Here is a 17,798-nt window from a genome sequence, read left to right as displayed (position 1 = left end):
AAGCCAGGAGCAAGCTAATGTTAGATAGCTGATGCTGAGCTAAACATGTTTGCTAACCGTCCATGAGTCCCAAATCTCAGGTATCATGTCACTGAACTGTATGTGTGAAGATTTGATTCCCCATCTCTGTCTTGAGTGCTACCGAAACACTGATGAACTACGTTAAATACTGTGATTGAACGCAACACAGAGGACTGAAGCTGCTCTGCTAACATGCGTGCATGAGTCAGACAGCTAACGTGTCACAAAATCCAAACATGTGTAGCCCACAGTATCATAAACAATCCTACAGTAAGGTAACTTCAAAACTTTACTAGTATTTCTCTAAAACATGAAATATTCACGACTCAATCAGGAACAATCAAAGTTAGATGTGTTTTTTTGACAGTGAGGAGGCAGACAGGAAATGGAAAGAGACAGGAGTGTATGACATGCAACCATTTGGCTGCCGAAACCCTGTACGAGTTTGAAAACGACTCATAATCTCCACTAATCTGCCACATCAGGACTGTGTTGATGCAGCTGGACCAGATGTGATAAACAGTGGCCTGGAAACAGAAGTAAACAACCTCATGACTGTCATCAAATCGCAATTTATTTAATTCGGCTCAAGTCTTTTTGGTTTATGGAAATATATGACATCACCTTTTTTTTAATGCCGTCTCGCCCACTTCAAATCAGTGAGAAGATAACAAAAGACGAAGAAGAAATACAGAAACGTTCCATCTGGAAAAAACTAGTGGTCTGGTCTAATTTTAGCAGAAAACTGTGTTCATTTAAAACTCTTTCCCTTTTAGTAAGACGCTGGATGATAAAGTAAGTTGTCAGGTGTTTTAAACTAGCACGATGCAACCAGTGAATGTCTAAGTTGTGCCAAAACACAACAAAAAAACATTTGAGGGACTTTTTTGACCTGAATTCGGCCTCCTAGGCAGCATTGATTCACATTGTGGATTTGGACATGGCCGAAGAGGAACTACTGCCTGAGAGGCACGACTTAGGGCGAGAAATACCCATCACATCAAAGATACTTCTGATGTATAAAATATGGACGGAGCTTCCAGGTCTGAAGAGTGAAGCCGATGCAGAAGTGCCTTAAACCTGCATTCTTTCTAGTGGCCAGCAGGGGGCGACTCCACTGGTTTCAAATAGAAGTTCAATTGTATCTAAGCTTATGAGAAAAAGACCCCACTTCTCACTTGATTTATCACCTCAGAATAAGGTTTTCTGATGTGTTTATGGTCTCAAACTCTAGTTTAGAGTCTTTTTAAACACAGTATGATGTTCATTTTGTAAATTATGATCCCATTTACTGTAAAATAGACGATAAAGCAGGGTATGCTTTAGGGCGTGGCTACCTTGTGATTGACAAGCCGCTACCACGGCACGAGTTCTCAGTCGGATCCAATCAGGATATCCTCCCCAGCTCCACCCTCTCATCCATATATGGTCACTTCTGGCTCCAGGAAACAAGATGGCAAAGCCGTAAAGCAAATCTTGATGCTTCAAAATGGATCCTCCATCACAATGATGTGATGTCACAGTGGGTTTACACCTGATTGGTTCTTATTCTTCGGTCTATAAAATAAATCAGTATGTTTTACGTCTGGGGATCTGAGGAAGGAGGGAAGCTGGATTTTGGAGTCTGACAGGATGAACTACTGTCTGAGAGGCACAACTCAATAGATAGTGTGTGTCTGATGACCGTCTGCTTCACTTCCTGATTTGAAAAAAAAAGCCTTCCTGCATCGTGACTGATTATCAAAGGGAACGTTTCTTTTATTTCACATGTGCAGCATAATTTCTCAGATTTTAATTTTATTTTTCTCTCCATCATGAATTACCGTGATCAAAGTCTCAGATCTCAGAGAGACTCTAAATTACAGTGAAATCAGATTTGGGGATGAGGTGATTTGGCTCTGAGCTCAGACTCTGATGGGAACATGTGAAAGTGCAGCATGGACTTCATCACGAGGAGAACAGACTGAAGGTCATCCGTCTCTGAAAGATTTATTTCTGCGCCAATTTATTGTTTGATTTGCTTCGTCCGAGGGAAATCGGTATCATATGAAATTATTTGGGTGATTTAACTGTTCAACTGTGCTGTATATGTTGTTTGAAGAAACTACTTATTTTCCTTAATACCTTCAAGTGTCTGTGCTTCTGAATTTTTTCCTCTTTGTTTCTTTATTTTGTCTCATCGTTCTCCAGATCAGTGACCTGAACAGACGCGTGTCAGCCATTGAGAACCTCCTGAACCACTTAGAGCAGAATGTCATCCCAGCATACGACCAGGTAAATCCATCAAATCACACATCACAGTTACCAAACAGTTATCATCATCATCATCATCATCATCAAACCTCAGCCCGGCTGTTGCACAGGAGGCTGTGGGAAAACATTTTAAAAAGCTGCCGAGAACATGTTCAGATGTTCAGATGCACAGAGACTGTGAAACAGACACTAACACACTAATGATGGATGAATGAGTGACAAACATTCAGTTTTCTTAATCTTCATATGAAATATGAACCTTAACGGGCCACAAAACTTCATGTAACCAAGCAAAATGAAAAGAAAAAGTTCTGTCCTGTTCTGTTCTGTATCCACACTTGAGCTGCTCACACAGCTGATGTTCATTAAGTCTGAGACGACAGGATACATACCGGGCCTCGGCCTCATCCTCACAGACTGACTCCTGACTGACTGCCATGTTTCCATATGCATTCAGTGGTTTCTGGCTGCAGCTACATGCACGGCCACATATGTTGCGTGCTGCAAGCTGAAGTGGGTGAACAGCGAACAGTGATATTCATTAGTGGAGCTGTTCGTGTGATTGAATCATTAATGGTTCTGGTCCCTTTAAGAGCATCGCTGCTAATAATTAAACAAAACAAACATGTAGTGTAAGTCTTAAAGGTGCAGCAGGCAATTCTGGTGAAAGATAGTTGATTGTTGACCCACAGAATTTTAGCGTCTTTCAGCTGATTGTTTCAGTTTGACTGCCTGATGCTTCACTGTTCGGTTCAGTCTCAACACTGCCATCAAGAGGTGGCAAACGTACCCACATTCCTTCCTCCAGTAGCAGTACAGATACTTCTACTGATTTACTCCAGTAAAAGTAATAGAGTACAGGCTCTGAAATGTACTCAGAGTATCAGAGTAAAAAGTCTCCCTCTGAAGTTAAAGGTAGAATCAGTAGGATTTGTCCCAGCTGTTCCTGAACGCACCACAAAGATAGTTGATTGTTGAGTCTCATTCCCAGGACGTCAAATAGCCACATTTTGGGTTGGTAAAGCGTCCCGAGCAGCAACAAAGTGAGAAAATAAGAAAATCTCTGCAGATACGAGACACTAACACGCCTTTTCTCCCCATTCCAGCCTCCCTCTCTGTCTGTTTACGTCTTCTTACGTCTTTTACATTGTTACGTCTGCTACGTCTGAAATCAGTCTTGTGATGAGATGAAGGTGGCGTGCATTAACGCAAAATAACAATAATACATATTTCCCCTCAAATGCATCAAACTAAAGTAACAAGCCTGTTTTGAAAATGTAATATGGGGGATTTTATTTGCAGCTCATTGTTCAATGATTCTGATTATGAGGAGAGACGAACACTCTTTCATGTCCGTCCTCCTCATCAACACTGACGTCTCATGTGGGTTTGCGGTCTGTTTTTTTTAAGTGGAACGTGAGCTCTGAAATCCAATCTGATGACCAATACCATCAGATACTGAGCCGACCCACAAAAACAGCAAACCGTGAACTAAACACAGAACTTCAGCTCATCTGGTGATTAATGACTACTCAGCTTCAAATGGAGAAATATTTGATTGTCTCATGCTTTTCCTCTTTCTTGTGGTGGACCACAGCTTCAGAGTCTGCATGCAACACGCCTGTGTTCATGTCCATATGATCGCTGTGGTAACAGGAGAGTTTAAATGCTTTCAGTTTATCATTAGACACGTTTCTGCAGGAAGAGACGAGGAAGCTGTACAGGAACTCAGTGCATTTCCAAAATTTTACCCCTCAAAAAAATCCAAGTACTTTCCACATTTATTTCAGCTGCCAATTTTAAAAATCTGCAGCTGAAACCAGTTTTTTCTTCTGTTCATTGTGCTTCGACACATCAACATGGAGTCAGCGATTAAAGCATATGACAGATGGACCGACGGCGTCGTCCAGGCCTCCTCGTTAGTTAGTTAACGACGTAGCCTGAAAAAACAGCTGTTTCAATACAGCAGCGGACTAATTTGCCGAACCTATGTTTGTCTTTACACTGTGGTGGAAACACAGAAAACAAAATGACGCTTTAGGTTCCTTCGAAAGTAGTTTCATGTAAAAAAAGCTCCAGGTACTTTGGGTGGAAACGAGGCTAAAGCTAAGTCAGCGTCCTCTGATCTCTTTCTCTTTTTTGGAAACACCCAGAAACACAATCAGTGCTCATCCACAGAGGCAACACACCGCCTGCCTTCACACAAACAACGAGGTTTTTTCTCAGCCACATATTCTCTGCTCTGTTCCTCCAAACCCAACCAGGCTCCTCCGACTCCAAGCAGCTCCTCTCCTCTCCCCCAGTGGGAGGAGGTGGACCTGGAGGAGCAGCAGCTGAGACAGAAGCTGCACCAGATGACGGACAACATCAGCGACCACAGCCTGAGCTCTGATGAGGAGGGCTCCAGCAGGACCGAGGTGGATACCAAACCCTCCAGACTGCCTACCAGACCCACATCCAGATCCAGCATCACCGTCTCCAGGCTGGAGGAGGAGCTGCCTCAGCAGACTCACTCTGAGAAGGTAGCATTAAAAGAGCAAACATCAGCAGAGGGAGATAAGGTTCTTTGGATTAACACTTCATTTAATGCCAGAGAGTTCATTAGAAACACTCATTCTGCTGCACATCTGGATCGTTGCACATTCTGTACTTTAACAAACAGCCTGGCTCATGAAACTCCATACCACCTCCGCTGGAATCCAGTTCAAGCACATACTGTAGTCATAAATCAGGCCACTCAGCCCGAGCGTTTATTTTTCCTCTGCAGCCATCAATCCCAGATTTTCTGAAACGCAGAGTTGACTAGAAAAAAGCTCCTTCTGAGAAGTCTGAACTGTTCTCCCTGACGTTTCTTTCCCTCTAAAGTCGCAGAGCTACGGCACTCAGGAGAGTAAAGATACTGTGGTTTTCTTACGTAACTACCACCGTCCTGTTCAAACTGCATTTCCCCTCTCCCAAGTTTTTAAAGTGTCACGTTACTACACACTCCTCTGAAGTCAGAACCCGATAAGGCCCAAACTTGTAAGGCTGACTGTTTTGTTTCCATTACGCCCGAAGAGGACGAAGGTCAGCGTGTTTCTGTTCTGCTTTTAATCAGACTTAAAAAAAAGCTTTTTATGTTTTACGAGCTGCGATTACACGGACATTGTTTCTTCAGTTTTCTACAGTTGAAATCATTCTGATCAGCGGTTCCAACATGTTTACATGGATGCTAAACAAATTATTGATCTGATAAGAAGCCAATAACTTTGTCTGATCGCCCAGAAGAAATTCAACAGGAGCAAATCATTCAGATTTTATACTCCAATGAAGCTGTACAAATTCCCGAGTGGTGGTCGAGGTGTTGTAGGGCATTAACACCTTTTTCTGTAACTTACACTTTAAAAAGACTTACTTATAGATCCCCTCCACACATGTTTTAAGGCATACGTAAAAATCCTCTAAAGCACATCGATGTGGTTTATGCAGAAAAATCGAATAAACGCCACGTTGAAATCCTTAAAATGGCGCATTTGTTAAACAACAGGGAACTTTGAATTGTTTATGAAGAGTTTGATCAGACTTCCTGTCTTCTCTCGTCTGTTGATGCTCTATTAAAACCATAAAAAGGCCCACAAAAAAGAAACTACTTGATCAATTTTTCATGTGGAAAAACAAATGAAAATGTTTTTAATTTGTCCACATTTGTCTTGTAGACGAACGTCTCGACGGAGAGCCCTGAGAGGAAGTGGCGCCCTCTGGAGGAGTCATCGAAGGAGAGCTTCAGGGGCTCGACAGCTTTGCTGGTGGAGCTGGAGGGCCAGGTGGCACAGGCTGCAGCCAACGTCCAGAGCGCCCAGAGTGAGGTAAGACATCAGCTGATCCGAGCTCAGCTGACATATTTGATTTATTTTGAAGTGTGCAGAGTCACTTTCTCCCTTTTTATCCTGAAGGTTTCTTACATAGAGAACAGGATCGCTGCCCTGAACGCTGCCGGGATGCCCGTGGACAGAAGACGAAGGGTAAAGACATTTAATTACACTTCATTTAATTTTAGAGCCAGAGTTTCAGAGTCAGAGTGCACAGGAAGCAGAGATACTCAGAGGGCAGATTTAATCTTACTGGTTGACTCAATGACTTGTTGTCTTCTTCCAGTCTGCGATCCCGGTCCAAGCAAGAAGACTTTCCCACAACTTTCCCACAAGTAAGAGCCGACACTGCTGCCCTTGAGCGTGATCCCCGGGGCCTTGTCAATGACTCAAAAACATCTTAACCTTGTTAAACTCAGAGAACATGATGATCCGTTTTGAGAGCTAGAAAACACTGTGTCCTATTGTACTGCAGCTTCACTTTTCCCATCTGTATATCAGATACTTGGATTCTCAACACGGAGTATTCCCACAGGCATACTGAGCTATAAATGGTGGAATAATCTGAGGAGACAAGTAGTTAAACAAAACATTTTCAGAGTATTATTTTTGTCGTGCCACTGAGAAGCTCTACTGTGGAAAATTTAACTCAAGTAGTACTGTACCTGACAACGAAATGAAATATGAAACCACAAAAGAGAGTGTATGATGTGCATGTACAATAGCTGCTGTATGTTTCCAGATCAGGTGGACAGGTTTGTGAGGAACTCCCTCTACAGGGGCTCCCTGACTCAGAGGAACCCAGTGGCCAAGCCCACCCCCAGGGCTACCTCTGCGGTATGACCCCCTCTACGGCGCTGGGTGCAAAGAAGAGTTCAGATCCACTTCAATTGAAAAAGAAAAATTTGAAAAAGCTTAATCAAAAGTAATGATAGGGGGAAAAAATTCAAATGTACGATCTCAGATTGTTCTTGCTCGGAGCAATTTGTGAGATATGGCCAGAATTTTGGTTTAAAAAGGACCAAAAATGATTATTTTTTAAAAAAAGAAGACACAACAGTGTTGAAAAATTGTCAAATACATCTACGTAGCAAGTTAGCATGGCATCCATGGCTTTCTGTCAGTCATAGACTTTGTCAGAGCTGCTGTAAATCGCCTCCATATTGCCTCAGTTGGTCTTGGAGGCTGTGTTCAGGCCCAGTCCAGTGTCCCGCCTTGTTCTCTCTCACATGGTGACTCCCCAGTGATTTGAAGTCCCAGCCCAGGGAAACTCTAGGTTAACTGAGCCATGAGCTAATTAGCTAACGGTAGCTATAGCCAAAGATAGCTAAGAGTAGCAGTTGTCAGATATTCTGGTGATATGCTGTCCCATATTTTCCAGGAACTCTCTTCAAATACTGGCCATATTCTACAAATTACACCTGAAGGATATTCAATTTAAAGGAATAGTCTGACATAAAAATACAATAATAACGATGAAGATTGACGCCACTCTTAAGTCTGTGCACTAACTCGAGAGCTACAGTAGAGACAGGAGGCCATGAGCTTAGCTTGACATTAGCAAACAGGAGGAAACAGCTAACTTTGCTCCATCTAAAGAAAAAAATCTTTGTCTTTGTTTTTAGACTTTGATTTCTAAGTCACTTCGTCAGGCTTTACAGTGCAGGTGGATTGGACCGAGCCAGGCTAACTGTTTCCCTCTGTTTACATTCTTTATGCTAAGCTAAGCTAATTAGCTGCTGGCTTGAGCTTCATATCTAACAGACGGACATAAGAGTGGTGTTGAAAAAAAAGCAAATAAGAGTGTCGCACTATTGAGTGAGCCTGTCGTTGGAAATGAACTCTTCATTAACTGGTTACACTGGGCTTTGTCTTCTTCTGGCATAAAGGTGTCCAATCAGACTTTGTGGTGGTTTGAAATAATTTGCGTTTTATTTGATTCTTGCTTCTTCTTTTTACAATCAACTAACATATTCTGTGCACTTGTTGCATTATTGAAGATGTTCGCCAGCTGAATTCAGTGTTTGAAGTTAATTTAAACTCTTTTAAACAATAAGGACCAAATATTTTGGGGCTTTTATTACTTTTCTGCACTGAAACTAAAAAGATGTGCACATGCTTCATTGTTTAAGTAAAGAAGTGCATGGATGCTGCCAAAAGGCCCATTAGAGGCTGAATTATCTGAGGGGGATATAACAATGAAAATGGAAAGTATATGCCTGTTTACTGCGATCTTAAATAACCTTCTGTGTTTTGAACTTTAAGGATTTAAAACACATGCGCTGTTGCATCACACAGATTGGACTGAAGGAGCGTCTTTGTCTCAACAGCCAAGATTTCTCAGATTGAAGTCGTTAAAGTTATTGATAAAGATTTGAGAAATAGCCATGAAATATACTAAGTGTTTGTTGTTTAAAAAGAAACGGTTTCAAACTGAATGAGACCCTTTTTTTATTCATGTGGGAGCCAAATGCAGGATTCTTGTGTTGGAGCCGAGCTGTGATCAGGTCCAGAAGTGCTTTTGTCTTTGATTATCACTTTTTGCTTCCTAACCCTCTTCACACAGTGTGAGGTTATTTTATTTAAAACAATGAACACATATCGTTTGAAAAAATGATTATTTCTGTTCTTTAAATCTGTTCTTAGTTTCCTGTTAGTGTCTTTTATCGTTCACAACCGTCACGTCTCACAATACAAAAACAACCATTCATAAATCATCCACGTGTTTCCAAATCAGATAGATTACAGACCTGCTGTAGTTCCTGTTTTGTCTCAGTTGCTATTAATGATTTCACAACTAACTAATGAATTCATTAACCCGATCAGAGCATGTAGTGATTGATTAATCATCGATCAAACAGCCGATCATTGTTTCCGTTTCTCTCTCTCTCTCTGTAGAAACCAGTAATGACTCAGGGCTCGTGAGGAGGCGGCTGAGCATCGTGTGACTGACCCGACCGAGGTTCATATTTATAATTCAAGACGCTGTTAGAAGGACGGGAGCGCTTACCTTTATTTTTTAAACTGTTTCCTTGTTATTGTGATTATTATTGTGTTATTTTACTGGGCTAGATCCAAACTATATTTATATATACAGTAGCTGTTGTATGTTACACATCATGATATGCACTAACTTTGCTAGACCTGTATCCTACAGTATACTCATGACTAATGTACATTAACCTGCAAGTTAATCCCTTCACCTTAACGTGCAGAAGCATTCACATGTGCTAATCTAACATCTGCAGTTATTTATTCTGATGTTCACATGGTACAAATGAAAACGTGAAACATTTTGAATTATTCTGCCAATCCAAAAATACTTTTTCTTACTTTTTATGTCTTCGTTAACAATTAGCTTAGCTCCTCTCACTAGAAGAAAGATTAAATGTATAGTATATTATGTTTAGTTAGAGAAATCTTGATGTATATAAATCAAATCAAATACAGACATTTATTCACATTCCCTGTGTTCATGCATTGTGGCACAATATATCTGATATATGTAGTTAACTTTTTATTTTCTTTATATATTGACACCAACAACAGCTTTAATGAAATTCAATTTTTGTCCTTTCTTCTACATAATCAGTTGTCTAAATCATATTTATAAGGCTGTACAGACGTGTACTCGAATTTCATTTGGAAATACATCTTAAATTGGGACTTTTGGTTCATTTTTCAAACCCACAAGTCTCATATACATTCTTATTTAAAGCAACATTATGTGGAAATTTGCATTTTGTGCAACACCACTGTTGTAAATACAAATCCAGGGTCTGTAACAGTTTGTCAGATGTAATGTAGGTGCTAACTACAAACAAAACTCATGACGTCATCACGATGTTATGTGTTGAAAACTTAGTAAACATGTCTTGTCAGCCTGTTACAGGACACTGAACCATCAACGCTGTGATTTTATGGTCATAAAGTTGCATAATGTTGCTTTAATTATGATGATCACAAATCTTTATTTGTATTTTTTCTTTCTTACTTCATGAATAAACTTTAAAGTTCTGTGGTACAAATGAAAACATGACATGAAAATGTTAAATATTGTTATATTTCTTCACTATTAGTCAATCAGTCCAAACTTTTTTAATACTTTAACTAAATCCAGCTGTAATATTTGAATGATATCATAGCAAGTCTGTTGTGGTTAGTTAAAGGTACAACAATGAATGTAAATCAAATAAATACAGACATCTATGCACTTTCCTTATGTGTGTTTGTATCCGTGGCACAACATATAAACGATATTTATATTAAACTTGTGAATTTTATACGTCTCAAATATTCCTGCCAATAAAAAGCTGAAAAGGAAACAGGTGCAGATGTGAGCTCATGTGATGTGAGTGTAATATAACTTCATATTGAATGTAGTTTTTCACACAATTGTCTGACTTTTTATTTGAAGATGGTTTAATGATTTTAATTGTTAAATGCAAATACAGACAGGTGACAAACTAAAGGAACAAACAACATTGAAGAGTGGAGAAACATTCAGATGTTGGGCACAAAGACACTGAACAGTTTGATGAGTATGAAAATTACTTAAATCTGATCTGTGGTCACAGATTTTCCTTTGATTACAAATTACAAAATTACTTAAATTACTTAAATCCTTAAAATTACAAATGTATTTCATTATTCATTAATTATTCGGTAACATTTGTTTCATTGGTCTTCAAACTAAACTGTGACTCACATTTTCTAGTCTATTTCATTTATGCAGCCAAAATCACGATCACATCGCCTCAGTTGGTTTTACAATCTGTAGCGTTAACGACATCCTCCGTCTGTAGATCCTCGATTCCTGTGAGGAAAAACCTCCCAGACACAATAAAAAAACCTTGAAGCGAGGAGAAAAAACATGGAAGAAACCAAAGTAAGAGCCAAAGAATTTATTGTCATTTTATCAGCAGCTTCCTTGAACGTTTGTACATTTGATTCACCATAACCTGAACAAATCATCCATTTATTGTCACATTGACACAGTGTTGGCAGCCGCTGATAGCTTTCATACGTGACTGTTATGGTCATTTTGTGTGGAATCACCTCAATGTCCTCTTCTTACACTGTATATATTATATTATTTAAGTTGTTTTTACCTCAGACACACAGAATGCATCAGTGTGCACTCGACAGACGCTTTCAAGGTCTTTAACACAAGATCTGCATCTTATATTTTTCTATTTGCTAATTATTAATTAGAATACAGGCAGGATGTGAAGCATTTTAATGTTCAGCAGCAGCAGCTGGTCGTTTGGACGACACAGAAGAAGAACTGAGTTGTTGGCACAAAAACAGACGTCCGCTGTTACAGACAGAAGAAAAACACAGATCTTAATACAGATAGACGTTGCCATGGTTATAAAAAAGTCTCACAAATGACCTCTGTGTGTCCGAAGTTTGACTTTCTTACAGCATCCAACAACAACAAGAACAACTCCTCCATGCTGCTCCAGTTTATTGTGAACTTTTTGGATTTGGAGGTCGTATTTGTGCACGACTGTCCTGTTCCAGTGTTCACCAGGTCACACACACACTGCAGCTCAGTAAGAAAACATTGTTAACATTGTTCTTGGCTGTGACATCAGCAGACCAACACATCGCTGCCCCTCCTGCTGGGATATAAAGTGGTGATGGAGCAGGTGAGAATCCCTCACTGACAACACCTTCCACTAGTTTACTTGATTGTGTCCAGTCACTGGGATTTACAGCCGGCTGTCGTTTTAGAGAGAAAGAGAAAGAAAAGGAAAAATTCCTGCACCTGTTCAGCTCCTGTGATTCTTACTGGAAGACGGCGAAGCAGCCTGTGAAGTTTGATTATTCTGCAGTTCAATCATCCGACGAGAAATCTTCCAAACAGTAAGTCGTCATTTGTTCAGTACGTCTGCGATGCTTTTAAATGAGCTGCAAACTCACGTCTAATGATTTCTGGATCAGAATTAAAGCAAAAGTCGAGCCAGAAAGTTAAGAGAAAAAAAAAACAAAGAGTGATCCAAAGTGCAGATTACATGACCCTGATCCTTCTTCTGTCTTTCAACCAACACCTGCTCTGGCACACTTTACCTTTATTTGCTGCCATTTGGCAAATGTGTGACAGAATTAATTTTGAGGCTGTGATGTGATGAATAAGATTACACTTTAATAAGCTGACTTCAAAACAGGAAACTCTACCAGTTTGTTGGAAACAATGATGTCTGTGAAGGAAACTTATTACTGTATTACTACTCTCTGTGTTGTGTACAGGGTTTAAAAAGTACCCAAAAGTCATACTTGAGAAAAAATAAAGATATTTTATAGCATTTTTCTGATTTTTGAAATCATTTTTTTTAATCTGATTGTTGGTCTTAATTATTATTTTTTAAATGTCCTACTTTGGCTCTGATGCAGCGTGTAATCTGCAAAGTAACTAGTAACTAAAAGTATCAAATAAATGTAGTGGAGTAAAAAGTACAAAATTTACCTTCAAAATGCAGTGAGGTGGAAGTATAAAGTAGCTAAAAATGGAAGTACTCAAAATTTGTATTAAGTACTTGGGTAAATGTACTTAGTTACACTCCATCAGTGGTTATGTGTTTCCTCTGGTGGTCCATCATATCAGCTTCAAACTGACATGTGACACTATATTATTGGCAGTGGTGGAAAGTAACTAAGTACATTTATTCAAGTACTGTACTGAACTCCACTACAACTGCAGTAAATATTGTTGACTTTTGACTTCACTATATTTATTTGATGAGTTTAGTTACTTAATGATACCAAATCTAATCAACAAAATGAAATATGATGTGTGTTTTACTTGAAATTCACCCGCTAACCGTCTGTAAAATAAAAACAACTGGCTCCACGTTTATCAGCTGCAACATTTAAGTAATGAACATATTAATATATCAATAATTATAGTCAAATAATATAAAATATTTTACTTTAAGTATTGTGGTACTGCTACTTTTAATTAATTAAAGAGTAAAAGTACTTCCTCCTCCACTGATTCTGTGTTAAATGTAACTTGTTGTTTGTGTTGTCGCTGCAGGTCGAGCTGTCATGAGGGTGTGTTCGGTCCTCTGTGGTGTCTGGTTACTGTTGGTACTGAGTCAAGCTCTCAGTGGATCTCATCGAGACGGCTCCGTCATCCTCAGAGGTCAGCGATCACCTGAGATTATGTATACGCTGCTTAAGTTTATTGGCCGTCATTTTATTTATTTCCAGCGGTTTTATATTTTAAACTGTACTTTTTCCAACATTTTTTAATTTGTGTTTACTTTAAAAAGCCACTTTTCATCTGGTCTGAGCAACTTATGTGATTGAGGGTTGATTTATAATTAGTCTTATTTATGAAGAAAAGTGCATTTTTAATGATTAAAGTAGCTGGAGTTACATAAACATGAGCTGCAATAAACAAATGATTGTGAATGTATTGTGAAACCTTTTCTTCTCTAACAGGAACATTTATACCAACATGTTTTTAATGAGACCTCAAACTTTTATTAAAAGACTCACGTTCGACAACATGTGCATCTTCGTCAGAGTCCGTCTCTGGATCTGTGTGCTCCGGTATACCTTGGACTTTGTTCCTTCAGCTTTCTTTTTATCCATCGAGGTTGTTTTGTTGTGAGTTGCAGTATTTTTGGAGATAGCGGTCACAGAGACGTCTGCCTTCTCTCCAGTATACTGGAACTGCATGGCTTGTGGTGCTCAAAGCTCCAAAAAAAACATTGGAAAAACTTGTCTCTTTCCAGAAAATCATGACCCGGTTAATCAAGATAGTCCACAGAGCTCGTGTGAGAAGCTTCATGTAGGAACTATGTTCTACCAAAACCATCTAGATGGATAAATAGTGCTACAGCTAGAGGGGTGAACTGTCCCTTTAAGTAAGAAAATGTTTGTCATTTCTAAATTGGATGAAATGCCCCTTTAATCTCATTAATATCAGCATCCATCACAAAGAAGTAGAAGAAGTATTGTTATGTCCTGTTCTAGGTGTTATGTAATCGTTTTGGTCCTCACTCAGACTCCCCCAGTTTGTCGTCACGCTGAAGTTTATTTATGAGACTCACATGTGGGATTTGTCTTGTCTTCTTCTCTCATCCATTCATCATCTGCGTCGTCCAGATCCAGGGATCGATGCCTCCTGGTACACGGGCAGGGGGATCAGACCGGTGGGGAGATTTGGCCGAAGGGTTGCGAGGAGAAACGAACATCTGGCTTTCATCACAGCCAGAGTTTACAGACCAACAGCTGACAGTAAAAGCGCTGTTTGGATCACACAGTAGAAAAACGCTGTGGATGACTGAAGATCTGCTGTATTCTCATTTCACAATGTTCATATTGGTTCGGGGGAGTTTAGACTCTGAGTTGTCTGACTTATTGCACGACTTATCTTCTGTAAATATTATGTAAATGATTTGGTTGTTTTCTCAAATATGAAATCATGGTTTGTTTTAAATGCTAATATTATTGCTCATAACAAATTGAGAAAAGGAAAAGGCTTCATATGCAAAAGATCTACATGAGCCCAGTGAGCTACGACCTCTCGCTGTCATGGGGAAAAGAAATAACCACATTGTTGGGTGATTGAATGGTGTAGGATAATAAAGTATATATAAAAAATGAGTAAGTTTGATGTGCATATTGATGCATTGAAATTAATGGGCACAATTTCAGCTTAAAATAGTTGCTACACTTGTCAAGATGCCACGTATGCATGCCGGCACTGCTGATCTACCAAACATTTTTTTCATTTTTTATTAATGTAGTTTTTATTTCACTCGACACATCTGGCACGCTAAATTAAACCTTATTGCGGGCCGACTTTGGTCCACAGATCCCACGTTGGGCAGCCTGGATCTACCTGAATCCGCTAGTTTGAAAAGAAACTTTAGATGTAATGGGAGGAAAAGCATTGCTGCAGCAACCTTTGTGGCTGTGACGTAGCATTGCCAAGTTGATAAGGAGGTTAAAAAAAAGGCATAAACAACCCAATCGCCAGAATAAATGTTAGCTCAGTACATTTCTGCAAAACCTCAGATAATCTTAAACTGAACGTTTCTTTATGTTGCAACATTATGTTTGTTTAGGTTGAATTGTCACAGAGCTGGGCTCATGCTCTTGTTTGATTTAGGCAGAAAAGCCACAATGCAACTCAGCCGCTGACATCAGTGAAGGCAGGTTATCAGATTACATTTAGCTTCCTCTGGACGACAAAAGGCTTTATACTTCACATGCACAGTAGAAATCCACAAGACCTGTAAACACACTTTAATGTGGAAAAATTGGTGGGGTTACCCTTTAAAGGAGCCCTTCAATACATGACTTACTTCTTATCATTTAATTAAATCAAGAATGATGCTTTGGATAACTCCAAGAAAGAAAAACTTGAATAAATGCAGTATAAATGGAATCACTCAGCGGGTTTGCACAACATCTGCAAAATCTGAAAAAGCCACACTGATGGCTGGTTGTAAGATTTATAAACTCAAATGACAACAGAATGATTCTCTGTTATAGTCTGACTCCATTTCATCCACTCAGCGTGAGGTGACTCTTTTGTTTCTGCGAGGCGCTCCAAGTCCAACGAGGCCCAGCAGGCCCTCAGGCCCCACAGAAGCTTGGTTTCAATCAGCGCAAGAAAAAGCCTTGTTTCACTGACGATTATCATCCAAGATCTCTGCAATGTTTTAAATCAGTGAGCACTAAAGAGTCCACGCTTGGAGCCGTCCTGCAGAGAAAAACTGTGTGTGTGCATGGAGAACACATGAGAGGCTGTTGTGCAAAGAGCGAGTGATTGACTGCAGGGGAGAGAAGTCAGTTTAATATGGAGGCTTCAACCGGCCAAATGCAAAAAAAACAATAGTATGTTACGAGTGGAACCGTTTCAATACTGCAGCATTGGGACAATATTCGGGTAATTTATGGTCGTGTTGTGAGTGTAATCCAAAGTACAGCACATTCCTTTGCATCACATATTTACAAATAATTATACCACAAAAGAAAAAGGCAACGGCAACAGTCCTGTGGAGCAAATACAGAAGGATTCATGCAGCTGTAAACGATGTTCATGGAGTCTTTTACTGAATGAAAAAATACTAAGTGCTATATCGTAGGCAACTGGACTTGTTTCAGTTTGTTGAAGACGTTTCATCTCTCATCCAAGAGGCTTCTTCACTTCTAACTAACTGGAGGGGAGTCTGGGTCGTCCACTTTGCTAGGGTTGCTAGGGCTAGGTGAAGGCTGGTTGGGTCAACGACCCAGAAGTGGCCCTAACAGCTCTGAAACCATGAGCTCCTTAACGACTCTGTAAGGACGCTCCCACAGAGGGCTTAAATGCCTGCAACTCCCCTCCAGTTAGTTAAAACTGAAGAAGCCTCGGGGGTGAAACGTCTTCTGCCTTTAGATTTACCAGGACCTGGATGACTGAGAACCTTCATCAACAATAAAAAAAATAGTTTCATATTTTGGGTTACAATACAGAGCTGTGATGGGGATATGTTAGCCTAGCTTAGCATAAAGACTGAACATTTACAGTTGTAGTAAAAAAAAAGTTCTCACTGTTCAAAAACCAGGAAGCTAGGCTACACATTAGCCTGAATTGTTGTTTTCCCTGTCCCTCTGTGTGTGTTATATGTTCTTGTGCACGTAAAAGGTCTTGTAAGTTATAAAGCTCCAAGTCTGCACCAACAGAAGCTACTTTCTCCCACAGAAAACACTGCTCCTGAAACGCCTCTTCAGTAGTCCCGCCTTTAATTCTGTGACTTTGTGACGTCACACTACATCACCATGTCACACATCTGCGTAATTTATGCCTAGTAACTAGTTTTGCTCGTAAGAATTGATTTAATACAGCTGCTCTGGTGTTGTTAGGGGTGCTGGCTCAGGCATGTGTGAGCGGACCAATCAGAGGAGACTGGGTATTCAGGAGGAGGCGTCTTAAAGAGACAGGAGCTAAAACAGAGCATTTCAGACGGAAACTGTAAAACTGGACAGAATGAGAAAACTGATGTGTTTTTTGAGCATTAGAGCATGTAAACCTGTTCTTGTAGTAAACCAGAATAAAATAATCAACCTGATAATGAGCAGAATGTGTCTCCTTTGATTCATTCATTCTGTTTGACAGCTTAACGTATCCTCATTCCAGCTCCATACTTAATGCACAGACATTAATGTAATGTTAGCATTTCTTTCTTCTCTGTTTAACACATTTTTGTTTCACTCCAGCACTTCTGTGACTCTGCTCACCCAAATGAAATCATTTCTCCACAGTGTGCAAAGTAGAAAATACTCTCAACAGTTAGACCGTCAAAATGCTTTTCTCATTAGGCTCATCGTCTTTATTAACATTGACACGGGCTCTGTGTGTTGTGTAAACTCAGCGGGACTCTGCCTGGGGGATCCACGCTCAGTTTGATCACTGATATATAAAAGCAAGGCAGGAGACAGTGCATGGAAGTAATTGGTATCAGTTCAACATCTGGCACACACAGAGACTGAGGGAGTTCATCGTAAACCCACAGAGGAAAGATCAGATCCTTGTTTCACCTCGTCACATGACGTCTACGCCCAGATTCAGGATATACAAACCTTTGATTTGATGTTTTGATCCCACGTGTTACCTCGTGCAGCTCTACAGCGATAAAGACGGTCAGAAATGCTTTTTGACAGTCACTGAGG

General features: G+C 39.9%; 1 protein-coding gene across 1 annotated transcript in view; it reads left to right on the top strand.

The window, feature by feature from the left end:
* The window catches only part of mlphb (melanophilin b), a 33,545-nt gene extending 24,441 nt beyond the window's left edge, over positions 1–9,104 (top strand). Inside the window, exons 8-14 of the mRNA XM_073474255.1 lie at positions 2,212–2,295; positions 4,539–4,796; positions 5,970–6,119; positions 6,207–6,275; positions 6,409–6,457; positions 6,865–6,959; positions 9,021–9,104. Coding sequence (XP_073330356.1) covers positions 2,212–2,295; positions 4,539–4,796; positions 5,970–6,119; positions 6,207–6,275; positions 6,409–6,457; positions 6,865–6,959; positions 9,021–9,047 — 732 coding nt within the window. The 3' untranslated portion in view covers positions 9,048–9,104. The remainder of the gene's footprint in view (positions 1–2,211; positions 2,296–4,538; positions 4,797–5,969; positions 6,120–6,206; positions 6,276–6,408; positions 6,458–6,864; positions 6,960–9,020) is intronic.
* Positions 9,105–17,798: the final 8,694 nt, after the last annotated feature.

Source organism: Pagrus major, chromosome 9 (assembly GCF_040436345.1).
Source record: "Pagrus major chromosome 9, Pma_NU_1.0".
Taxonomy (NCBI): Eukaryota; Metazoa; Chordata; class Actinopteri; order Spariformes; family Sparidae; genus Pagrus; species Pagrus major.
This window is presented reverse-complemented; position numbering and strand designations above follow the sequence as displayed.